This window comes from Felis catus, chromosome B2, assembly GCF_018350175.1.
Source record: "Felis catus isolate Fca126 chromosome B2, F.catus_Fca126_mat1.0, whole genome shotgun sequence".
NCBI lineage: Eukaryota > Metazoa > Chordata > Mammalia > Carnivora > Felidae > Felis > Felis catus.
Genome location: NC_058372.1, coordinates 41,188,924 through 41,215,048, shown reverse-complemented (window position 1 = coordinate 41,215,048; position 26,125 = coordinate 41,188,924). Strand labels below are relative to the sequence as shown.

Sequence of the window (26,125 nt, the reverse complement as noted above, 5' to 3'; positions counted from 1 at the left end):
GTGATGGTGGGCGTGGCTATGGTGATGGTATTGTGGCGGTGAAAGTGGTGGTGGTGGTCATGATGAAGACGTACAGAATCCCTGAGAGCAAGAATCTTATCTCTCTTGTTAGTCATTCTGTCATCAGAGGCTGGTAATGTTGATGGTAATGGTGGTGACGGAGCCTAGTTTGGGAGAAGGGTATCGTGATTTGAGTAATGATGGGGCTGGTAATAGAGTTAGAGGTGGGTAATGGAGATAGATGGTGGTGGTAATGGGTAATGTTATGCCACTTTAGGTTTAATGGTACATGCGATGAGAAGGAATGCAGAAAATGCCACCTGGAGTGATGAACATGAACTTGTGTCATGTGTCCCTTTTAACCTATAGCCACATTCCTATGACCATGTAGCCTCCCCTCCCCATCACCTCATCACCATGAACAATGACATCTTCTGAGGACTCAGAAGGTTATCCTGACCGTCCTTCAGTCTTGGCTTGGCCTTGACTCCTGAGTAGCCAGTGGGAAAGTCTCAGCAGGCCCCAGTGTCTGATGATCAGAGGCATGGCACCACCCACCCTACTCCTACCCTGTCTCTTTTCTCCAGGTATACCCAAGGGACCTCTCTCTACTAACAAATGTACCTCCAGTGTCCTTGATCTTATGGCCCCTCTCTAGCCCCTGACTGAACAGCCTCCATGAAGCCACTTATTTCTCTGTGCCCATGTCCTCAGAGCTCTCATAGCTCCTCACCCATGGAGCATCATGTAGGCTGTGGCAGTCATGTTGGGCCTCAGGAGGTGAGTGTGCCCAGCAGATCTCAGGCTTGGAGAATGGGGAAAGCAGGGATTCTCTACAACCCTATAAAGCTGTCCTCCTTGGCACAGTCCCACCACCTTTCACTCCTCTCTCTATCCCTCAGTTCACACCTATAACCACCACACTGAATGACATGTAGTTCTCACTCCTCCACAACTGGCCCATGCTACTCCCTCTGCCAGGAATGTCCTTTCCTCGTCATCTGGCCAACTTCAGTTTGTCCTTCAAAATTCAGTCTAAGAATCATATCCATCTGAGACCCTTCCTTGAAGGGCCCAGTCTGGGCTAGGAGTCTCTGCCTGAGTGCATATAGCACATGTCAAGTGAAAGTTAATTTGCCTCAATTCTCAGACAATGTCCCATGTCTGGCATAGCTTCTGGTACATGTGGAGCTCAGCAATGGCCTGAAGAATTAGTTGAATGAATGAATGAATGAAAGAATGTTAAATAATGAATGAGTAATCATGGCATTCCTTCCTTCCTTCTCAGTAATAGTAAGAGAAATAAAAAATTGGGCAAGATACCATTTTTCATCTATTTGATTATTCTGGGAATTTTTCCTAGCACTAGACTTGCAGAGATAAGCAAAGATTGGAGCCAGTATGTTAACTTTGATACTACTTGAAAGAGTGAAAAGTTAGAGAGAATCTAATGAAAAATCAACAAGGAGTAGGTTAAATAGATTATGGATCATTCATGCCATGGACTACTATGTAGCCATTAAAAAGAACATCCTCATATATTACTGGTAGGAATGTAAAATGGTGCAATGTTTGGTAATTCCTCAAAATGTTAAAGATAGAATTGCCAGGGGCACCTGGGTGGCTCAGTTGGTTAAGCATCTGACTCTTTGTTTTGGATCAGGTCATGATCTCATGGTTCATAAAGTCCAGCCCTGTGTCAGGCTCTGCACTGACAGCATGGAGCCTGCTTGGGATTCTCTCTCTCTCTCTCTCTCTCTCTCTCTCTCTCTCTCTCTGACCCTCCCCTGCTTGTACTCTCTCTCACACACAATAAATAAACATTTTAAAAAATTGATTTAAAAAACAACATAGAATTACCAGATGACCCAGCAATTCTACTTCTAGGCATACACCCAAGAGAAATGAAGACATATGTCCACACAAACACTTGTAAACAAATACTAATAGCAGCATTATTCACCGCAGCCAAAAGGTAGAAACAACCCAAAGCCCATCAACTGATAAATGGATACACAAAATATGGTCTATTCACAGAATGGAATATCATTCAGCCATGAAATGGATGGACCTCGAAAACAGTGCTAAGTGAGAGAAAGAAGTCACAAAGAGCCACATATTGTATGAAATGTATTTCATGTATTATAGGAAATGTTCAAAATAGGCAAATCTATACAGAAAAAGAAAGTAGATTAGTGGTTGCCTAAGAGCTGGAGGTGTTGGGGAGATTTGGGAGTGACTGTTAATGGATAAGGAGTTTCTTTTTGGGGTGATCAAAATGTTCTAAAATTGATTGTGGTGATGGTTGCACGACTCTGTGAATACACTAAAAACTGTATTTTAAGATATCGCTGGGCATAAAAATCATTTCAGAATAGCAAGTATAATATGCTCTTCTATTTATGAGGGGGGAGAGAGAGGGAGAGGGAGGGAGTTATTATAAACATAAAGAAAAAGCCATTGGGGCACCTGGGTGGCTCAGTGGTTAGAGCATGTGACTCTCGATCTTGGGATTGTGAATTTGAGCCCCACGTTGGGTGTAGAGATTAAAAAAAAATTTTTTTTTAAATGATCCATTGGGTGCCTGGGTGGTTCAGTGGGTCGAGTGTCCAACTTCCGGCTTTGGTTCAGGTCGTGATCTTGCGGTTCTTGAGTTTGACCTCTCATCGGGCTCACTGTTGTCAGCACCAAAGCTGTCAGCACAGAGCTCACTTGGGATGATCTGTCCCGCTCTCTCTCTCTGCCTCTCTCTCTCTCTCACACACACACACACACACACACACAAACATTTAAAAAAATCCATTTATAGGAGTTACCTCTAGATGATCAGATTCATGGACAGGGGGCTTTCCTGTTTTATTCTATATGCTGATAACATTCACTTTTATACTACAAATATGACCTGCTTTTGACATTTTTATTTAAAAAAATTTTTTTTAACGTTTATTTTCGAGGCAGAGAGAGACAGAGCATGAACGGGGGAGAGTCAGAGAGAGAGAGGGAGACACAGAATCTGAAACAGGCTCCAGGCTCTGAGCTGTCAGCACAGAGCCCGACACGGGGCTCGAACTCACAGACCGCACGATCACGACCTGAGCCGAAGTCGGACGCTCAACCGACTGAGCCACCCAGGCGCCCCTGCTTTTGACATTTTTAAACAAGAAGGAAGGTGAAGGCATGTGGGGGCCCCACTGAAGTCTGGTAAATTAGGACCTAGAGCCCCCTGGCATGCATGTCAGAGGAAAGAGGATCCCAGGAGGCAAGGGTGGGGAATAGGAAATGGTTACACAGGTTTTGGAATGTCAGAGCTGCATCTGAGTCATAAAGTAGAACTTCAGAGCCTGTCTCTTTTACCACTGATCCCAGGCACAGCCAGAAGCCTGTCCTGAGACAGAAATTGTTTATGGATTGCCTAGGGGAAAATTTTACACCTGGTGAACATAGGGTCCAAACTACAAAAGGTACCGCAAGTACACTGCAGTGAAGCCTCCCTTTCTCCACAGCCTTCCTCCCTGAAGCAACCAGAGATCCCTCACTCATCTATAAATAGCTGTACCTCATACACATGGTTCTTTTACCTATTCTTAGTCTTGGAGACCAGTCCTTAAGTGTATGCAAAGTGTCTACACCTCCTTCACTGTAGAGCCTCCCAGCACACTGTGATAGGGTCCCCATCATATGGCTGGCCATGCTGTACTGATCAGCCCCAACTAGTGGACATTTAGATCGCTTTTGAACTTTTGCTTTTACAAGTCCACAGTCTCTTATCCAAACCATTGGGATGAGAATTCTTTTGGAATTCACATTTAAAAAATTATACATACATATATATATATATATATATGTGTGTGTGTGTGTGTGTGTGTGTGTATACACACATACATACTTAGTGCGTATTCCATATATTATGAAATACCGTAATAGGATCCAACACCTTGATATTTCCATTGCAAACATGTATGATAAGTGGAATTAATGAAGACTATAAATGGTCTTGTCAAGTTGTTTTTTTTTTTTTTTTTTTTTTTTTTGGTCTTGTCAAGTTTTGATACCACATGAGTTTGTGTGAATCTAATGAAAAAACTCCCATTTCCAGAATGTTTTGAGTGTGAGATAGCAGATGAGGTTTGGGGAGCTCCATGGAAAATGCTGCAGTGAGTAACTTTGGACACATGGAATTTCACAAGTTTACGAATCCATAATACGATTCTGTCAGTGGCAATGCTAGGTCATAGGCTGCATTCATTTATAATTTTCATAGATTTTTCTAGAATAATGACCATTGTCTCTCCTTGCCTGTGAGCTTTTTAGCTTTATGGTTTTCCAAACTCACTTGTGTCTGTTAACTTTGGGGCAATGCAAATTCTTCCTCCCTTCCTCCCTGCACAAAGCTAGATTCTGAGCCTCCTTGGAGAGACAACCAGGGGAGCTGAGAGAGCAGAGGCTTTGCTATCAGAGACAGAGAGTAGCCCTCTTCCACCTGTGTGACCCTTTATCTGTTCCTGTCCTGAGCGTCTGTTTGCATCTCCATAGAGACAATCTAATCTGCCTCCATGGCAGTCCATTCCCACTTGCCCACCAACTTGCACTCTTCTCCCCTGCCCATTCCCAGCCACAGTGCCTAGGCTTTTCCCTCTTCCCCAAAGGAAGAAGAGTCCAGGCCAACAGAACGAAAGGTCCACAGGCTTTTTAATGGTGTGATGGCTACTTCCCTTCCAAGACCCGATCTAATCATGACAGCGGCTTCCAGGGTGTTGGGGTGGGGGTGGACAGGTGCAGGGTGGGCAGAGGCCATGCAGTGACTGGGAAGAGGTGGGGGAGGGTGTTACATTCTGTTTGGCATGTAAACATTCTTCAGTGGCTTCCCTGGGGGAGGGGGAGGGCACCTCCCTGCCCCCCACTCCATGCCCACCAGGGCTGATCCCCGGAGCTGAGAAGACTGAGCCAGGCCCCCGTGAGGAGCCCGGAAGGGGGGTGCCCACGTGAATGGGACATGGCCCTTCTCCTGCACCCGCTTCGTGCACAGTGTGGCTTGGGAGGGGAGGCATGTTCTGGGGTGAGCAGACCTGTGTCTGAGCCAATGACACAGGTTTGTCATAATGGGGAAGTGCTCGAGGGGTGAGGTGGTGGTAGCGGTGGTGGTGTGGCACTCTTATAGAGAAAGGGCTCAGGCCCAGGAGGGCTTGGTGGAGGGGATGGATGCTCAAGGGGGAAGAGGCTGCAGCTGGGGGCTGGGACACTGGGAGGTGTGGTGTCCTCTGCCCTGGATCCTTCCTGGGGAGAAGAGCAGAGTCAGTTCCCTAGTCCCCTCCCACACTCACCCCTACCCCTCCTCCCCCACCTTGGTGACATTCCATGACGCAGAGGCCTGAGGTCAGTTGGGAGCCCTAGGGAGGTCTGGAATCCCGAGAGCAGACAGGGTTTTGCGTCTCTGCCCAGCTCCAGTGCTGGGTGAAGCTAGGGGTCAGATGGGCCTGGGGCTCTCTCAGGCCGCCCCCTTTTCTTCCCAACACCAAACCAGGGTGTTGTTGGTCCTGGGGCAGAGGTGAAGCTGGGGGCCCTACATTCACGGTTCGGTTGGTGGCAAGGAGCAGGCCCAGGACCTGGGCACCGGGGGTCATGCCCTGGTCCCCACCTGGCATGAGCTGATTGTCATTCGGAGAAGCTCTAGGTGGCAGGGAGTGGCCCCTCTTCCACCCCCTCTGTTGGACCCAGAGGGCAGTAGAGGCCTTGGGAGGGTCTTGGGTTGACAAAGAGGGCTCTGTCCGGAGAGGTTTCCTGAGTGTTCTGGGAGCTTCTGCGTCAGCATGGGATGGACCTCAAAGGCCGTCCACCCTGGAGTCCTCCCCTGGGCTGGTTTGCAGAGAAGCCACCACCTTGGTGTGGAAACAGCTGCCCAAGCCTGCTGACTCTCCAAGAGGGGCTTCAGCTGGCACCACCAGGCTGCTTCCGGGGCCAACTTCCTCATGGGCATCCTTCTAAGCGATGGTGGCTGGATGCTGCCAGACCACTGGGGCTTGCTGGGGCCTTTCTTCCTCTTCCCCTGGTTGCCTAGCCTTGTTCTCTGTGACTCACAGAAGAACAGAGGGGCCAGGCCAGGGGACAGAGGCTGAGGGTGCTGAGGATGGAGAAGGCCTGCAGGGGACCTGTCCCAGATAGACAGGGTCGGCTGTCCCTTCTGCAGCCCGTGTGCTGCTTGGCCAAGATGTAGGCAGTTGAGGCTCATGATGAGGTGGGATGAGCTATGCAGGAGCCAGACCCAGGAGGAAGCCCCATATCCATTCATGGAGCAGCACAGCCCTCACCCTCTGCAGGGACAGCTCAGCTGCATGGGTTGGGGTTAAGACAAGAGGAGACAGGCTGAAGGGTTAGCTGGGGGAGGAGGGGACTTAGGCTGGACCCATCACACAAGCATACCATCTGGACTTAGAAGGGCCTTTCTGTCTTGAGTCCAGGGGCCAGCTGTCAGGCCAGATGATGGTCTGATCCAGCCCACTCTCCACCCCAGGAGGACAGACAGGGTGACCCGGCCAGAACTGAGTCCATGAATCTCTAAAGGGCCAGTGCAGAGAAGATGAAAAACAGCCATTCTCCACCTCCACTGAACTCAGGAGAGAGGGAAGTTGGCTGAAACTGCAGCAGGCAGGATTGAGGTTAGATGGCAAGAAGGAGTTCCTGATGGTGAGGGGTCCTGAGCACTAGATCAGGAGGCCAAGGGAGGGGGTGAAACCTTTTTTAAAGCCCCCCTCCAACTTCCCATTGGGAAACATGTGCCCAGGAAGGCAGCCCACACACACTCTCTGGTTCCCATTGAGGACCCACCCAAATTTATGGGGAGAAGGACTTTGCACCCTAGGAGTGCAGAAGAGCAGCCCCCCCCCCCAAAATCACCTGCCCACCATCTTCCACAGGGGTGTCCAGAATGGAGCGGACTTTGGGGCTGGTCAGATCTGCCCCCTCACACCTGAGTAGACCAATGGCCCCTGGATCCCAGCTCCCCAACCCCAGCCTAGCAGCTGAGAAGAGGAGGCCTTTTGGACCACCACAGCTTCCAGGAGATTGTGGTATTGGTCCCTGGTGGGGAGGCTGGAACTTCCACTTCCGGAATTTGAGGCTGCCTTTCTCAAAGTGGAGGTGGGTGGGCTTGGGCTGGAAGAAGGCCGGGAGGAGGAAAAGGCGCCGCAGGAGGTGTAAGCAGAGGTCCCTGTGGGAGCACGAAGAGCAGCAGAGGCCTGGCGGGTGAGGGGGCGTCCCCATTAGTGGAGTCCTCAGTGAAAAAGTGGCTGAGCCTTCCCCGGGGCGGAGGGTGAGCCTGACCCACCCGAAGGGCGGCAGGGGGATGGCAGGGGTCACGGGGAGGGGGCGGAGTACCGGGAGGCTGGCACTCCCCCCCCTCCCCCACCCCGCGGCGAGGCGTCCCCCTCCGGCCGGGCCGGCGGGCGGGCGCGGCGAATGCTGGCGCGCGTCCTCGCGGGTGCAGGCGGGAAGCTGGGGCCGCGGGTGGCGCGCGTCAGGCGCGTAAGGCTGTGCTGGGAGCTGTTTCAGTGTGGCCGGCTGCGGATGGGGGGCCGGGGTGAGGGTGGGGGGCCGCGGAGAGCCTCGCGCGTCATTATCTGGCCCCGGCCCGGCCCTCCGCGACCCCCGCCCGGCCTTTGGTTGCTGCGCGCTGAGTCTGGAGTTTCCCTCTGGGTCCTTTCTTGGGGCCCCCCGGGGAGGGGGTACCATCAGGCTGGGCCCGGGCCTGCGGGGCGCCCCGGGGCGGGGGACCTGCGGGCCGGGCCTGGTGCGAGGGAGAGGAGCTCTCTTTGCGGGACAGGGACTGGCTCCGGGGGGATGCGCTGGGCTGGCGTGGCGCGGCGGAGGTGGAGGGGCCTGGACTTCGCGGGGCGGGGGGCCTGGTGCCGGCTGGGGCTCGCCCTGGGCCCGGGCCACGGCCGGGGGGCTGTTTGGGGCGGAGGTCAGCAGCAACGGCCGACCCTGGGGGCTTCTGCAGCTGGAGCCTGCGGGAGGAGGGGGATGGAGGGGTGCAGAAGGCAAGAGAAAAGAAGAGGGCAAAGAAACAAAAAAGGAGAGACATTTTCAGAATCTCTGGGCACTGAGCCCTAGAGTCCTGCGTCTTCAGAGCTGGATGAGGCTGAGGAGATCATGGCACAGGTGAATAAACTGAGGCCTGGTGCTTCATCCTCCAGGGTGGGACCTCTAGAGTCCACCCTCTCCCAGGCTGCTCCCCAAGAGCTTGCTGCAGGCTTTCTTGGACGTCACTGTTTCATCTCTGAAATTCTCATGGATTTTACATTCTACTCTATAATGTACCCGTGTTTACATTGATATGAATCGTGTTTTTTCCCAACTACTCTGCCCTTTATCCTTTGGCTTCAAATGCCTCATGACATACCTGAGGCTGTGATGTGAGCTCCACTGGCCCCTATTAACCTTTCCCAAGTTTGGCCTCCTTGGCACCCCTCTAGACATGTTCACTGTAGCCCCTCCCTTGAGCCCAGTGACAGGGCTGGGACCTGAGTCAGAAGAGACACTTAATGGGGAAGGTGGTGAACAGGTGTAGCTGCATCCTCACTAGGCCCTGACCTTGGCTCTGGGGAGGCCCCTGCTGGTGGAGGCCTTCTGTGGTCACCCTCTGCCCACCCTGGGGCTGGCAGCGGTTTCTCACCTGCTGGTGATGGCTGTGTCAGATGCGGGGGCAGCGCTGTGGGGTCTGCCAGGGGACTGCTGGGCTGCAGCAGGCGTGGGCATGCGGATGCTGATGGGGCGGGGAATCCGGCTCCGGGTGGTAGCTGCCCGCCCTGCCTTCCTGGGGGCAGCAGGCTCCGAGGCAGGCGTGTCCTCCTCTGAGCCCGTGCCTGAGAGCGTCTCAGAGGCACGGCGCTGCTCCTCACTGGAGGAGGACGAGGCCCCAGAGGCCAGCCGCAGCAGCAGGCGGCCCTGCCTCTTCTCCATCACCAGCCGTGCCAGGTCCTGCTGTGGTCGGGCCCTCTTGCCCCACCGCTCTTTGGCCGACAGTGAGCCCGAGGGCTCCGAACCTGTGTCCTCCTCAGACAGCAGGACAGGGATCCGGCTCCTGGGGCGAGGGCCTGGCATGGCATGGCGGCTGGGGGAGACAGTGGCCAGTTTCTCTGGGCCTGGCTCCAGTGGGGATGCTGGAGCTGGCCCGTTAACAAGGGCTGGGCCATTGGGCAGTGAGTCTGTGGCCACCTCCAAGGGGCTATCCATCGGGGGTCCAGACAGAACACAGCTCTCCAGCCCTGACTGGGCGATGCCATTCTCCAGGGGCACGGAGGCCCCCTCCTCCACAACCCTCCCGTCAGAGGGTGCCTCCAGGCCCGGCTCACCCCCAGCACCCAGCTCCTCAGACCGGGAGGCTTGTCCACCGGAAGACATGACATTGAGGTGGGTTTTCTCTGCAATGTGCACAAAGGTCCTCTCAACTTTGGTGAAGGGTGAGGAGGTGACTGCCACTCCTCCTGCCCCTGTGGTCACTGCCCCGGCCCCTGGCCCTGTTCCCGGCCCAGGGGGCTTGGGCTCAGACTTGAGGACAGAGGACAGGGTGCCTGGCTCAGACACGTCCAGCTGGCTGCCGGTGGGCTGGGGCCGCTCTTGCTGAGGAGTGAGGGCAGCCAGAGTGCCCAGGTCAGGGTCAGGGGCCAGGTCGGCAGTGACGGGCGACTTCTTCATGTCGCCAGGGGAGACGAGCACCAGCGTTTTGGAGCCCTCCTCAGGCTCCAGGTCCCCGTCGGCCATGGAGGCCCGGCCCCTGGACTCCTTCTGGTCATCAGCCAGCAGCGTGGAAGGGGCACCCTCTTGGCTCCGGTCAGTGCTCCTCTCACTCCCATCACTGCTGGAGCCACTGCGAGGCCCCAGCACCTCCCCTAGAGCCACTGCCTCCTCCTCCTCTTCCTCCTCCTCATCCTCCTCCTCCTCCTCTTCTTCCTCCTCCTCCTCCTCTTCTTCCTCCTCCTCCTCCTCTTCTTCCTCCTCCTCCTCTTCCTCCTCCTCTTCCTCCTCTTCCTCCTCCTCCTCATCCTCCTCCTCCTCCTTCCCATTAGCTTGAGGCTGAACAGGAGCCAGTGGGACCTGGGAGGTGGTGAGCAGCATGTGGGAGAATCCCACCCTCCGGACCCTGTTGAGCAACCGAGCCCGTTCTCGGTAATCAGAGAGGTCTTTCTTGAAGTCCTGGTAGGGCAGGCTCAGAGGCACAGCTCGTGGGAGACCATTGACCTCAAACGGGGATGCCACGGAGAACACCTGCAAGAGGCACATACAGGGACTGGCTGAGGTCACCCACCCTGCCGGGCCCAAGGAGACCTGGGCTGTGCCCACAAGCTAGGAGGCCCACGTGCCCAGCCATGTGCACCAGAGTGTGTGCTCCATGAGGGTAGGCACTGGGTCTGTTTTGTTCATTGCTCTGTCCCCCAAGGCCTAGAATGGTCCCTGGCACCTAGTAAGTGCTCAGTAAATCTCTGATGAAGGATTGTGTGCATGCTCCAGTTCCCCTGAGGACCCCCGGCCCTGATCCTGGCAGTTTCTCTGTCTCCCATATTCCATCTCCCTCACTCTTCTCCCTGCCTCCAAAACCCAGGGCCAGCTCTGGTTCAGTCAGTAGAAGACAATGACAGCTGCAAGGCATCGTAGCCGCCATGTAGATCAACCCTCCCTTTGACAGATGAGGAAATCAGGTCTGGAGGGGGGCAGCAAGTGTCTGGGTCAGCCCTCACTGCTTCTTGTAGGGCACAGTTTCTCTGCAGCCAGGGAGCTGGCCACCAGGGCCATCAGAGCTGTGGAGGACAAGGGCAAAGTTCGGCAGTCTTCCACACCCCAAAATGCAGGCTGGGCCCCTGGAGCTCCAGCCCCCCTACCCTCCTGTCAGTCAAGAACTCTCCAGCCCTCTACAGGTGTGTTTTGAGTCCATACTTCCTTCGGGAATTCACAGCCAGCTTACGAAGGGCAGTTTCTTTCCAGTTGATTAAGTTTTCCCTTTTGAAGCTTTGTCCAGCTTGGCAATGTGATGGCCTGTTCTTGGTTTTCTAGGCTCTTGCCACATCTCCCCTTAGCCTCCTCCCTTCTGGACTGGAAAGACCTGACCACCTTCTCAGGACCTCAGCAGCTGCAGAGCACATGGGCACATCTGCCTGGTGGTTCCCCAGCCGGTGGCCTGTTTTGTCCCTCCCGCACTGCCCACCCATCCTTCTGACAGCTGCTACAGTAATCTTCCTGAAACTTGAATCTGATCCTCTCTCTCTCCACTTCAAACCTGCACAAACCTACAGGAGCCCCCACAGTCCTCAGAAAACAGTTCCAGTTCTTGGCTTGGCACATGACAATCCTGTTTCTCACTCCTTGGTCTGGCTCCTACCTTCAGTTCTAGCCTCACTTCCATCAGCGCCCTCTGATCCCCGCCTTGTGCTCCAGCCATGCTGATGCCACCAGAAGTTCCCCAAATGTATCATGGTTCTCACACTGCTGTCTTTCCCTCTGGCAGTTCCCTCTGCCTGAGTCCCTGTCACTTCCTCTGGGCACATGACAAATACCTATTCTTCCTCCAGGACTGAGCTTAAAACAACCTTCCAAAACACCTTCTTGTCCACCCACCAAGCAGGCATCATCACCCTCCCTTCTACTTGTTTTCCCTGAGGGTTTTTCTCTTCTTCCTCCCTCCCTTCCTACTTTCCTCCCTCCCTCCCCCCTCCTTTCTTCCTCCCTTCTTCCCTTCCTCCCTCCCCCCTCCTTCCTCCTTTCCTTCCTCCCTTCCTTCCTTCAAGAAGAAGTCCTAGAATGTCTGTTGCCCTGGCCACCATGTTAGAGCCTATGCATCTGTGCATCAGGTATTGAACAAGATAGATATGGTCCTTGTTTTCACGGAGTGTGCAATCTCTCTATTAGGAAATGAAATTGGGATAATGCATACTCCACAGAGATTGTGATCATAAATGAGATCAGATAAGCAATGGGTCTGGCGTATAGCAGTTGCTCAATAAATAATCAGCTCCCTCCCACCCCCACCTCCTGCCCCCTGCCCTGCTTCTCTGGTTTGGAGATCACTGCCTCCCTCTGTAAGCCCAGAAATGCCTGGATGCCACCCCTACGGGAGATAGGGTGGTGAGAAAAGGAGGGCCTCTCCCAGCTGAGGTTTCTGCAAATAGCCAGAGGCTGGTGGAGGGGAAGGTGGGAATCCCCAAGTCTGAGGATCTGCCCAAGGCTGTGACTTTTCCTCTCCTCAACTGCCATAATCTTTCGCATGATCAGACCATCCATGAGGATGTAATGAAGGTTGGGGGCATGCAAGATGGGGTAGCATCCGACCCCAGGCAGGACCCCTGCACACCCTGTCTGAGCCAGGCACCAGATGGCCTTAGAGCTTTTTCTCCTTCACATCCAGGCTGGAAGTCCTCAGCAATTGTTTTCTTTTTCTGCACTATTCTCATTCATTCATTCATTCATTCAGCAAATATTAAGCCCTAGTTCTGTGCCAGGCCTTGTGCTGGGGGCCCTTTGTCATGTTTAGTTACCAACAGTAAGGCTAAAGACTGGGCAGAGGTGAGGGGGATGCTGTGAGACCCTGGGTGAGTTGCCACCGTGGTGTAGATGCCGGTACTGAGTGCTAGGTACCTATAGACAGACACGGAGCTCTGATCATGTCTCCCTACTGTCTAGCTCAGAACTCACCCACCCAGCAGAACCTCTGCCTATTTTCCCTGTCCCCTCTTTGACACTTTGAGCGTCTGTGGCACAACTACCTTTCCCTCTAGCCTTTAGAAAAGACCCATCCATAGGACAGACCCTCTGTTCACAATGTCCATGTTAGATGATCACAGGTGGAACCTTCTCCTTCCATCTCAAAGCCCTCCCCTTCTGTTACATGGGAGGGAGGAGGGATGAGAACTGAAATCAGGCATCAGTGACAATGTCAGATTGGGAAACTGAGGCCTGGAGAGAGGCACTGGCAAGCCCACTTCACAAAGCACATCAACCAACTTGGCCCAGAACCCCAAACTCTTTCCATCGCCTCACTGGCCTCCCACCCTCCCATGCAGGGAAACCTGGGACCTTCTGCCCTTTAGCAGGAAGAACCTTAACCTCAGAACGGGGACAGACTTGCCCTAAGGATCACTGACAAGCCCACCCAGGGCCTGGGCATACTGGATTTTCCATTTCAGAGTCCCTCCACCTCTCCCCATCTGGCTCCATGTTGGGAAGGACAGGCCTGGGCTCAAGTTCCTCCTTCCTCAGAGAGTGGGAGGTCCCCTTCACCCTCCCCCACCCTCTCCTGAATGCCTGAGCCCAGTGAATATTCATCCACTTGCCCCTGCCATCCTGTGCTCATTCATTCAGCCAGAGTTCACTAGACAGCCTCTGTGTGCTTGGCCGTGTAGATTTGTGGATACCGTGGGAGGGGGACAGCAGTGACACTCTCCCATTCCAGCTCAGAGGGCAGCAAGTGTGCTGGGTGTGTCAGCAAGGGGAACTCAGCATCTGGGAGGACTCGCACCTTCCTTCTCCCTTCCTAGGTCAGCGACCCTTTATGATTCCAATTTACTTATTGTGGCTCTCCAGACTGGCTTGGCACTGGAGTCTCTCGGGGTGCTTTTTAAACCTAAAGAGCCCTGAGTCCTATTCCCTACCCCCCACCCCTAGTCTGTAGGTCAGAGACGAGGCCCAGAAATCTCTCTATTTTAAATCTCCCTGGTGGTTCTGATGGAGTTTGGCAAAAGGCTGCTACTGTAAGGGTGAATCATGGAGAAGGTGAGGCAGGCCACTGGAGCTAAGACCCTCAGAGAGAATGAAAGTCCCAGCCCTCCCCTTGCTGGGGTCTGAGCCCAGACCCCAAGGCTGTGGCCTCCCCAGCTTCAGAGCCCAGCCCTAATCCATGTTTACTCCAGTCAACAGGAAAAGTGGAGGGATGAACCAGCCTCTGATCTTTCCCTGCTGCTGAGGCTCTCCTCAGCATTTGACACTAGTGACCCCCCACGCCGGGGACTGGATGGGTTACATACCTCCATTCCCTAGATGGAGTGCAGAGAGCAGCTCTGCCTGGACCCTGGCCAAGCCCAGACATTGCACACTGCACTTCAGCCCACAGTCCCAAGGTCAAAGAAGGGGGGCTGGTGAGTGACCAAAGCTGTGGGATGGACGGGGACATCCCACCCCTCCCCCACAAGGCTGGCACACACCTCCCATCTCTCATCCTCCTGGGGAGCCCCCATTGCCATAATTGCCCCGCATCTCTCTTCCTCCCAGGGAGCCCCCATTGCCGTAACTCCCCCACCTGGAACCAGAGATGAGAAGTGGGCAGTGTAGCACTCTGACCACCGTTGCCTTTCCCAGACCTTTCAGCTACCTATCCGAGTTTCCACTCTCAAACCACACCTGCCAAGCCACGGCCCTCCCTGCACTCCTCCACCCCAGGGCCACCCACCTGGACACACTGGCCATTGATGCTCATCTGGGGGCGGGGAGGGGTAAGAAGACCTGAGAAGGTGGCTGCCTACCCTGGGTCTAAGCAGATCCTCGCACACTTGAATCCCAGGTCTCAGTGCTCCCAACCCATCCTTGCCTGCCCCGGAGCTCACAGCATGAGGACATTCTAAATGCTTCAGGGGCAAGAAATGCAGCTCTAGCTTACCCTTCTGCCCCCACACTTGCTTTAGGCCCCAAGGAGTGAAGTGTGGCACTGTGACAGCAGACCTGCAGGAGCCCGGTGCAGGACGTCGGAGGGAGAGCCTCCCCTCTTACACGCACTCTCTCTCTCTCTGCAGCAATCCTCCTTCTTCCAGTCCCACTCCTCTCATGGACCTGGTCTTCCCTCAACCCACATTCTATCCATCAGCCTCCCACCCCCGCCCCAGGCTCTGCACAATCCACTCTTTCACTGATCCCCCTGGACAGACCATTCTCCCCCAGGCCAGGGCCATCTCAGATCCCCCATCAGAGCAGAGGGGCAGGGGAAGGCTCCTATGGCCCCTTCACAGAGCTTGCTGGCTTCCTGGCCTCCTTCCCACTGCAGACAGGCACAGGCGCTTGGCCTCAATAGTCTGATCCACAGAGAACAGATTTAGGTGCCCACCCACCTACTTCCCATCCCTCTTCCTGTAAGTTGGCAATTTGGTTTCAGGCCCCAGAGACCAGGGTCCATCCCCAAACCAGTCCTCCAGATGAAAGAAGACAGGGTGAGGGTTGCTAGAGTCCAACTAGGCCCGAAACCTCCTGCAGTCCCCCTCCCCCTCTCCATTGGTCCTTGTCTTAGGGGCGGCTGAGGTAGGGGTGGGGCTGGATCCCTTGATCTGGAATTTGCCCCCACCCAATCCCAGAATCAGCAAGATCAGCTCCTGCCCTCTGCTCAGCCAGGCACCCCCAGAGTTGGGGTCTGCATCGAGGGGTGGGTTAGGAAGGAGAAGTGTCAAAGAAAGCAAGCGAGGCGCAGGTTCCTGGAAGGCGTCTTTAATCAGGTTTTGGTAGTACACAAGCTCTCCGGATTGTCTGCATTAACATACAGGGACTTAAAAAGGCACAAGATCCCTCGCACAGCGACGCGTGACGGCGGGGCGCCCCCCACCCCCGCCCTTGCGCGGCCGTGTGCGCGTGGGTGCGTGTCCGTGTCCCACCCCCGTGGCGGCGCCGCGCGTGTGCGTGTCGGTTTCAAGTGTTGGATTTGTACAGTACTTGCAGTCTAGGGGCGGGGGCTCAGTGCATGCTTTTCCACCCGGGCCCAGGGCCCCCCCGACGCCGCTATGTACACTGAGGACGCACCCCGGAGAGAAAGAGGAAGAAAAAAAAAGCGTCCCATCTTCGTGTGTGTGTGTGTGTGTGTGTGTGTGTGGTCTTGAGTTTCTCGTGCATGCTTACGCGGCTAGGGTTGGGGAACAGTGCAAGCTTATAATACAGTATTATTGCAGTACAAAATGGGGGGGGATGTGATGGGAGGGGGGAGGCTTAGGAATAAACTGGCTGGAATTCGGGACCTCCGGAAGGGTCCTCTCCCCAACCCCCTTCCCATCCCTCACTCCCCTCCCCACCACGATTAGGAAGCAGCTCCCAACGCTGGGAGGGGATCCTTGGGTCCCTGGAAGGAAGGGGCTCAGCTGGGCCCGGGGCTGAACTTCCCCCATCCCACCAGTCCCACCTCTCAGGGGGCAGGGGCCAGCCCTCTCCTTGCTAAATACTGGCAAACATTAGGGCCCCGAACCCCGCCTGCTCCCCCACGGAAGCCCCTCCAAGTGTGGGTGAGGGGAGGGGTCGACAGAGCAAGTGCAAAGGAAGCAGATGTTGGTCCCTGAGTTTTATTTTCGGGGGTGGGGAGGGAGAAGAGCTGGAAGTGGGGGCATGTTTGGGGACCCCCAGGGCCCGCAGTGTGGAGTGGGGTGGGGCAGGAGACACAGACGTGGAGGCGTGGGTAAAAAGGGGGTGTTGGGTGGCTCTGAGAGACCTAGGCTCAAAGCTTGTCTCCCCCTCAACTCTGGGCTCTTTGGCATCCAATTGCAAGGCCAATTATGGGGGGGGGGGGTGGCTGTGGGCAGTTGAGGTAACAGGAATCTGGGGTGGGGCGACGGGGGCCCTTCGAACCGGGAGAACTGGCCAGCTCCCCCTCCCAGCCCTTCGTCTGCACCCCAGCCCTGGAAGCACTGAGGGGCGAGCCCCCGCCCCAGGGTCGGGGACCCAGTGGCCGCGAGCCGGTGGAGGGGAAAGCAAACACAAACTTGGCGCGAGGGCGGGGCGGCGGGGAGGGCTAACCCCCGAGAAGGGGTACTTTAGCAGCAGGCAGCTCGGCGGGGGGCCAGGGGTCGAAGGTCCCGAGGGCGCGCGCAGAGATGGGGCGACGTGGAAGGCGGGGCTGGGGGGGGCTGTCGGGCGGTACCCTGGTCGCGCGCGTAGCAGCTAAAAAGACGGACCATACATTCGTGGCGCGCTGGCCGCGGGAACGGGCGTGTGGGGGCGGGTCCCGGGGGCGGGGACAGAGTGGAAGTGGCGGTTGGGGTCCTGTTACAGTAGTTATAAACCTGCGAGGGGTGCCCGGAAACGCGATCTTTGTGCTCTCCCGGCCGGGGGCTACTAGTTTGCTGTCCGGAGAGTGGATGAAATGTGCGCGCAGCAATGGAGTGTGCGTGTGTGTGCGGGCCAGTTAGTTGTGGCAAGGTGAACCCCACCCCCCGCACCCGCAAAGCCTGTGCAGGTAGAAGGGACGGTGTGTTACGGGACTGACGGCGGAGCCAAGTGAAAGGAGAGGTCTAGAAAGGTTCCCATAGTCCTCTGGGCTTCATTGCCTCTCCTCCCCTACTGCTTCTCAACTCTTTACATGGGGGGAAGGGGTCCACTCAGGCTCCGGGGCGCCCTGAGCTAGGAAGCCCACTGGATGGTATGGGGAGCCATTGGGGATATTTGAGGGATGTGGTCCTCAGGCTGGGAGCCTCTCCCTTAGGGAGAAGGATGCTTTAAAATTTTCAGAGGCTGACCCACAAGTCCCAGGAGGCACCTCTGTACCTAATAGGAATAATGCAAACTTTGGGGACATGACCTCCAACTTAAGGAGAGTGATTTGCAGGGCGCCTGGGTGGCTCAGTCGGTTAAGCATCCGACTTTGGCTCAGGTCATGAACTCGAGGTTGGTGGGATAGAGCCCCATGGTGAGCTGTGAGCACAGAGCCCACTTGGGATCCTCCTCTGTCCCCCTCTCTCTCTGCCCTGTCCCTGCTCACACTCTTATCTCTCTCAAAAGTAAACATAAAAGAAAAAGGAGAGTGATTTGCCACACTCCTTGTTACCAAGGACTGCCTATGGCAGTGGGCACATTCCTGCCCTTTGTGTCAGAATCTTAGTGGAGTTTGGGGTAGGGTGGGGTGGTGTTCAGGCTCTCCTTAGGGGTCCATTCTCAGGCATCCAATCAACCCAAGGAGAACAGAGGATACTGCATTCTCCCACAGCCAGGGGCCCCCACACACTCCCTACGCATGGTCTTCCCTGGCCATCCAATATAGACACATTTGCCACAGTTCCTCTGCCATCCAGTGGCCCAGGCTCCCCATCACCACTACCTGGGAACACAGCACCACCCCCTCCTCAGAAAAAGGGATCTAGGCAGGGCAGAGGAGAGAAAAGGAGGGTCCCGGGACCCTCTACAGAGAGGACCCCTACTTTTTCCTGGGATTGGAGGGGTCTACCCAACCCCCTTGGCTGGGGAAGCAAGGGTTAATGTACACGCATGGCTCAAAGGTCCCATCATTCCCCCACGTGCTGGGCACGGCTATGCCCATTTCCCCTCAAACTGGAAAATGCAGAGGGAGATTGATGGATTCAGGATGCTAGTGGTTGGGATGAATGATCAGTGGTTATTGCTGTGACCCAAGCTGCCTTGAGTGTGTGGGGGTGTTTACTCATTACTGAGAATTTACTAGAGTATTTTTCACTGACCTAGGGTCCTGTGCCATCAGAGAAAATACTGGTCCTATCAGGAGGACCCCACTTACCCCAAGCCCACTGGACCACACACACACATTCAGGCACACACACCATGAGGTCACCGACATGCACACATAGCACACGCCACACATTCCCCACTGGTTGGCCGTGAGCTGCCTCCTTTTAGAAGCCCACTTGATTTTTGAGTTCCTGAAACATCATCCCCCTTGAAGTGCTGCAGCCTTGGACAGAAGAGGTGGGTAGGGAGTCCTCAGGCTCACAGAGGATGCAAATTGTGTTCAGAGTCTCCGCCCTTAAGCCAGTTTTGTTTGGCTCACAGTGATTTTTCTTTAAAAAGTTTTTTTTTTTTTTTAATTCGATGCCAATAATTAAAAGTTGGGAGATTTCACACACAAAAAAACTGGAAGATAGTGGCAACAATTGGCTGAGCTGAGGATGGGGGGATGGTTCTCCCATTTATCACAGTCCCCAAACCTGCCCTCTCTCTGACACTGCTTGGCTCCTGTTGAGATGTGAGTTGGTGACAGCTCAAATCCCCATGGCCAGTGCTAACCAATGCCAGTACCTTCCCTGTGAGCCTGAAGCCCAGGAACACCCCCTCCCCCCGCCCCACCCCAGTCCAAAATACTCCAAGGTCATGGGTCTGAGTACCTGCCTTCTCACTGTAGCTCTTACTCCACCCTCTGAATCTCCAGAGCTGCTTTGGGATGCCTGGGGTTGTGGGATGGAGAGGGTGGGGGTCTCTGGAGAGATAGGGTCGGCCACTGCAACCGACCCTGGTACTCTGGAGTGATCCCCACCTGGACACCATCCCACACTGAAGTGGGAATGGAGAAGGGAGGAGAGTCTGGCTTCTAGACAACTCCCTGCCTCTTAGAGCAAGGAGAAGCCAAGCAGAAAGGACAGTAAATAGACCACTACACAGACTAAAATGCTCTAAAATGCCTATCAAACAAGACCTCAGTTATTCGGCATTGGTGAGTGTTTTAATGTTTGGTAACTTAAATATTCTGATTAATCTAGTAAATGCAGGTAATACTGGGATCTACCTCCTAGGCTATTATGAGGATTCAATGAGTTAATTTTGTGAACTGCTTAGATCACTGCCTGGCACATAATAAAGTACTATGTGCCACTGGTCATTAAATAAAATTTAAAAATAATAATTGGAAGCCATCACTATATGCAGGGTGTGACTATAAAGTACAAAGACACCATTTTGGAAGTACAGCAAAGAATGCTGCCTCTTTTCAAAGCTGTCCCTGGGGAAGCTGTGTGTGACCTCCTCTTTGGGAAACCCTGCAGAAAAAGAGCCCAACAACACCGCAGACTCACAACTTCCCTACCCAGCCTGGGCCCTTACAGACAAGCAACTATACTCATGCACGCAAAGCATGCATGGCTCTACTGAGCTGCGCATGAACTTGACCCAATACACGTAGTTCCAAATGGCCTTCGCTCTTTCCAGAAATCAGAGCCACCCTCAAAAGATACTAATGTTATCAGGATCACCTCCTGTTGGCTTAGAGCGTTATGGCTTACAAAATACTCTCCCCATCACCACAGGAGGTGGTCCCCTAAAGGACAGAATGTTTGAATCACGATCTTACTTTAAAGGACACATCCTCTCCCACAGGTATCAGTTTGGGAGGGGAGGGGTGTCTGTGAAAATTCAGCCACCTTTGGAATGCTTAACAGGATTCCCCACCTCCAAAAGCTTTGGAAACAGAAATATTTAATGCTAAAACAGAGGCTGAAGCTAGTGCCATCATCTTTGATAAGTCACAAGGCACTTGGGGATCTTAGAGTACCTCAGGGTTCTGGTCACCGAGTGGGAGCTGTGCTCAGGGTCAGGTAGCAGAACCCTCTGGAAGGGAATGCCGGATAACAGAGTGCTTGGTTTCATCTAACCCCGGATAGCAGGGGCCCTGCCCCCACCGCTGCTGACTTTCAGAGCTGCTGGTGGACAGACTCCCCTTCATTTCACCCTCTGCCACTAGCTAGGGAAGATGGGAAGAGGGCCAGAGGGTAGGGGGAAGGGAAGGGGGCAGTGCCAGAATGTGGAAGGCGGGAGTGGGGCTACTGTCCATCCCACCCCCTAACCTTTGTGCTTTGTGTTCTCTGTCCTTTCTCTTCAAAGGGTCTACCCTGCCGCTCCTCTCCCCTCTGCCACAGCAGGATGTAGAGCCACCCAAAACACACTGGAGGGCAACAGAGGCTTGAACTTGGGGAGGTTCAAAAGTAAGCAGCTGGGATGAGGTGGGAGTGGGGCACAAGTACTAGGGCAGGAGTCTGGCTTTCATTCCTAGATTAGGAAGGTGCTCTTGGCCCAGACATCCTCAGATAAGAACAGATTTTGGAGAAAAGAACGTAGTGAGTGTGGGTATAGCTCATGTGAATGAGCTATACACAGTGCCAGCCAGCCGTGAGGACATTTCAGCCAAACAGCACTGCCCACCCACTTATGACACCCCCAAGTTGGGGCAAGGATGCTGAGGCCTCTACTCCAACCAGAGATAGCTGGAGAGTTGAAGGGAGTTGACCTGGGAAGGAAGAAGAGTCAAGGGGAAAAGGGGGTAGAGAGAGGAGCCAGGATGAGAGCAGGTACATAGGAAACTATCAAGGACTGCACAAATATTTTTCTGACTCCCTAACACACACACATGCACACTCACACACACCCACACACATAGGGCTGCAACACTGCAAATTCAGTGGGTGTCATTCACATTAGGATCTATGTAAATGGTACTCCCTGGAATTGTGCAGTGCACAGCCTCAGCACCTGTCCATGGCAGCCTTGCCACATGCCCAAATATTCATATGTAAGCACACTCACACTCACAAGTGTACATGTGTGCACACAAGCATATACACCAACACAGCCTCACTGCAATAAATACTTTGCAAACCTTCAGGCCTCAACCCTTCCTTCCCTTTCTAAATAGGCATAGGCACTACCCTTCCTGGCACCCTCCCCACCACTACTCCATTACCCAGAGAAACAGAGGTGCTGGCTGACAGGGGCAGGAATGAGGAAAGGGAACCTTGGGGGGTCCCTGCAGTGACAGGTTGGGGGCTGAGAAATGAGCGGAAAGGGCATAGCAATCTGGCACCCATCTCCAGATCCCCGTGTGATCTGCCTACCCTGTGCTCCCTCTTCACCATGGTCCCTGGGGGCCAACTGGCTTGGCTGAGCACTTACAGGAAGTAGTCATCCTCTAAGAGGGACACTCGTGGGGCTGCTGCTGTCTGGGATTTGTCCTGAGCTCACAGGTGCCGCCTCATCCTTAACAACCACCCTCTCTGCCACTGCTTCTAGATTGAGCCCCCTCACCCTAGGCTCCAGCTCCCTCTGAGGGGCAGACGCCAGGCCCCCATTCGTCCATCCTCAGCTCCAAACGAGCTGGGCAACCCAGTCCCACCAGGGGGTGATGGCACATATGCCCTGGGCCAAGGGCAGCCTACAGGGGACTGAGCTTCAGGCCTCCTGGGTCAGATGTGGGAGGTAGGGGCTCTGTCCTCTGTGACAAGGGCATGGGAAAGACTCGCTGCATCACAAGCCTGCTTTCCCTTCACATCACTGAGTACGGAGGCACTCTCTACCGAGCCCCAAATCTGGCTGACTAGGCCCCCGGCTCATACACAGGGCCACATGCCTTGCCCCACACAGATAAACAGACACATTACAGGAGAGGGTCTCAATCTTCTGCGCCCTCCCCCAGGGCTGAACCGGCCCCGCCATGCCAAGAAGTCACCGACTAAACAGAATGAACTCCATGCCAGACCGACTCTGACCCAGCATGCGTTTTCTCCCTGACACCTTGCTTTCCACGGGACTCTGGACCCACTAGTGGCTCCAGCCCAGTGCTTCTGTCCTGTCCCTGAAGGCGCACCGACAGCCCCACCCCTCCCTGCACCATTTGGCTGGCACCAAGCAAAGGGAGACGTTGGGGGGTGGGGGTGGGCATTACAGTACCTTGGGCCAACGTTATATGGGGCTGTATTGCATGATGGGGATGGGATGGGGTGTGTGAGTGTGTGATTATTGCGACCTGGGAAGGAACCATGGTCTCTGCCTGCTCCCCACCCCCCCCACCTGCCCCCTCCAGGAGGGGGGGGAGCCCAGCCTAGGTCTTGTGGGTGAAGCGGGCCCACACCTGCTGCAGCTGGGACCGCGAGATGCGGAGCACCGAGGGCACGAGTCTGTGGTTGCCGGCGGCGAGGGGCGCGTGGCGCCGGTGGGGCGCCCGCACGGGGCTGCTCTCCGCCGAGCGGCTGCGCTGAATGAGGGAACCGGAGGAGCCGCCGCCGCCAGGGTGAGGGTAATGCTCGGTCTCCAGCGTGGAGGAGGAGAACACGGAGGACGCCAGTCGTCGCAGAGGGCTGTACCGCGGGAGGGAGTGCCCCGAGAGTCTGTCCTCCTCCAACTGAAAGAGACCAAGAGAGTGGAGGGAAAAGAGGCGTCAGGCACAGACTCGACAGCTCCGTCTCGGGGGCCACCCACCGCTCACAGCCCCTGCGGCGCTGGCGTCCCGGGCAGGGCGGGGGGCAGGGTCGGCCAGGTGGAGGGGTGCACACTGCCCCGTCCAACCTCAGAACCTAGCCTCTGGCCTCCAACTCCCTTCCCAGTCCTCCTCCTCTCTGGCACTTCTCACACCTCTGTCTCCTTGCGGAGACCTTGGTCACTCACCTCCCCTGGGCAGCCTTCCTGCCTTAGCCGGTGGGAGCTCAGAGCTCCCTCTGGGCTTGAGGAGTCCTCCGCCCTCCCCCCCAGGAGGGCCCCTCTGCAACTGTTACCTGCCATCTGTCTCCCCAGCTGTACTCCTTACTCCTCATGACGTGGTCCAGAGAACATTCCCTGCACACCCTCTGCCTGTACCACAGCGGGATGCCAGGGTCTCAGTGAACAAAATGTAGCAGAATGGTAGGACTCTGGAGTCCGGCTATCCACGTTTGAATCCCAGCTCTACCACTCACTACCTGGGTGACCTCAAGCAAGCTACTTCACTTCTCCTGCCTCAGCTTCCTCACCTGTAAATGGGAGTAATAATGGTTCCCACCTCATAGGGGTGTTATAAGGATTAGGTGTTTATAATATGCACAGCACTTAGGACTGCCTTGGAGTAAATGCTGTGTCATGTGAGCTGTTCCAGTCTCCTTTAAGTCACTCTTGAGAATGAGGAAAGGAATAGAGGACTGGTAGGAGAGGCAAACAGAAACCATTTCTCCAAAGTGGCTTTTCCCCCAGTCCTCTCCAAGGCGGAGCCGCAAGGCAGCCGGTGGGAGGGGGTTGGCCACCTCACAGATATCTGGAAGAATCCTGTTTGTGCCCTCTTGGCCTCATACCCTGAGAAGGAAAAGGGAAAGTGGGCCTGTGCATCCCAGGCCCGTGGGGATGGAAATGGTGACTGGGGTGTCACCAGACCTTTCCCATCCTGACCCCTAGCTCTTCCTGTGACTGAAGTCAGTTTAAGTAGCTTTGGGTGGGTCCTGAGGACTGGGCTGGGCCAGCTGCCAGAAAGCTGAAGGAGTGGTGGGGTGGGGTGGGCCCAGGACACTCAGTTCCAGTGCCCCCTTATAGATGTCAAATGGGGACACAGGGACCCAACATGGAGCCTCCATCAGAGAGAGGGGGAGACAGAAGATTCTGATAGGATTGTCTTTGGCCCCACCCTGCTTTTCCTTCCAGCTCCTTCTGAGCTGGCGGTCCTGGCTGCACTGAGAGTTAGGGGTCCGAGGCCCTCCATCCAAGCGACAGAGACACCAGCCCACGGCTCCCCTCACAGCACACGTGCGCAGTCTGAGTGTAACACCCCAGCCAGAGTGTGGCAGCTTCCGGAAGGACTTAATCCCAGCGTGCTCCTGCCCTTCGCTTGCCTTCCATGCCCGGTTGAAGCGCCACCTTTGCGAGACCACCCAGCTTCCCAGGCAGGCCCCCCGCTTCTAGCAAAGAAGAGATCTCTGCTCCCCGCTTTATGGCCCTTGCCAATAAACACCCATGTCCACACCTTTGCGTCCCCACCCACGCCTGAGAACTGCGGGCTCCGAAAGAGAACTGTGAAGCCTTATTCATCTTGGTCCCCAGCCCCCAGCACGCTGCCTGGCACGTGGCAGAGAAATGCTCTAGCGGCGGCCAAGCAAATGTCCATGCACTCAGAGAATGCTGGCCTGCTGTGTTATCAGCCAGAGACAACCGGCAAAGGATGGTAAACATCTCTCCCCCACATCACACACCCTCTGCTGCCTTCCCCTCGGCCTTAGCTTTCCAGCCACGACTAATTTGCACCTTAAATTCCCTGCAGAAGAAAGCAGTGTGTGTGTGGAAAGAGAAAGTTTAACATATCATGGCATTCACACCAAGGAACAATAGATGCTCTAAAATTGCGCCTGGTTCCACATTATCCTCGTCCCTGCTCCCCACAGTGTTGCAGGTGTTTGTATCTTTAAGGAGTACTGTTATGAGGAAGTTCACACATCAGATGCTGAGCAGAGCAAGCTAGATCTAGGAGGGGATTCCCTGCAGAAAGGTGGCAGGGTGGTTCCAGTGTGCAGCCAGTCTTGGGAGCCCCCCCATAGCCTGGACTCAGGACTCCTTTCAGACCAAAGAAAGAAGGAACAAATGTGCCAGTCCACTTCTCCGTCTTCCTCTGCCCTTGACAAGGAGGGTCTCTGCCTCCTTCACCTGGACTGCGCTGTACTGAAATACTCGGTAAAACATGTCACACCCCGTGTGCTCACACATAGCCGCACACACACACACACACACACAGGCCACCGTGAACACTGCTGTGCCCAAGGCACACCTGCTGACGTGGCCCAGCCAGCGGGTGAACACATACACGTGCATTCACACACATAAGTACTCCAATTCTCTCTGACCCTACACGATGCTGCTCTCTCTGGCCTGTGTTTGCTCCTCTCCTAAACTCACAGGCCTCAGACAGCGCTCACCCAGCTCTACCTCTTGCCCCCTGGTGATCTTGGGCTAAAGGCTTAGCCCCTCCCAGCCTTGGTTTCCTTACCTTTTGAAGGCGGGGGGGGGGGGGGGGTCTCCTTATTTGCGTTAATTGTTGTGAGGAAGACACACGTGAAATACGGAGGCATTAAGAGCAATGCATCTCTGGTCACTGTCACCAGAATTTTTGCTCTGATGATCATCAGCCCTCCAGCTTTGCTATCCCGGCTCCCAGGGTTCCCTGCGCTCTTGCAGACCCGCTGCATGCTCCACAGACACACCACTGTGTGTGCACACCCACACCCATGTGCGCTCCTGAGCTGAGCTGATACAGAAATGCACACACGCAGCCAAAGAATGCTAACCAACTTCGCTGCTGTGCACTATGGGGAAACCAAGTCCCCAAACACTTAACACCCCCTCCAGACACATACAACTCACTGCCTGTCCACAGCACAAGCAGGACCTGAGCCCAAGGCTGAGACTGAACAAGTCCCCTGCGCCCGCTTCCCCAACTCTTTCTCCTTACCCCCTTGGCTGGAATTCCCCAAAGCAAGGGTATTTCCCAGGACCTGGAAGGAATCTGAAGGTGAGAAAAACCTCCCAGACAGCTCAGCTCCCTCTCTGAGCCCCAACTGGTCTGCAGTCACCAGGAGGGGACAAGCAGAGAGCCCAGGTCCAGAATCTAGGCCTCCCGACTTGGATTCTGGGCTCTCTCTACCCTCTACCACCACTGTCAGTCTCC

General features: G+C 55.1%; 2 protein-coding genes and 1 long non-coding RNA gene across 3 annotated transcripts in view; 1 reads left to right on the top strand and 2 right to left on the bottom strand.

Annotated features, from left to right (window-relative positions):
* Positions 1 to 4,672: 4,672 nt before the first annotated feature.
* LOC123385373 lies at positions 4,673 to 6,286 on the bottom strand. The gene is made up of 2 exons (XM_045057591.1): positions 5,636 to 6,286; positions 4,673 to 5,274 (listed from the first exon to the last, which is right to left on the bottom strand). Exons 1-2 carry the CDS (start codon positions 6,284 to 6,286, stop codon positions 5,095 to 5,097), a joined length of 831 nt encoding a protein of 276 aa, XP_044913526.1. The 3' UTR covers positions 4,673 to 5,094.
* The window catches only part of TTBK1 (tau tubulin kinase 1), a 40,672-nt gene continuing 19,219 nt past the window's right edge, over positions 4,673 to 26,125 (bottom strand). The window contains 3 exon segments of the mRNA XM_045057590.1: positions 4,673 to 6,552; positions 6,892 to 8,000; positions 8,669 to 10,260. Of these exon segments, the coding sequence (XP_044913525.1) occupies positions 7,610 to 8,000; positions 8,669 to 10,260 (1,983 nt within the window). The 3' untranslated portion in view covers positions 4,673 to 6,552; positions 6,892 to 7,609.
* On the top strand, positions 16,964 to 24,432 carry LOC123385375. Its single transcript, XR_006597789.1, has 2 exons — positions 16,964 to 20,663; positions 24,115 to 24,432. It is a non-coding gene; the product is annotated as an uncharacterized LOC123385375 (long non-coding RNA).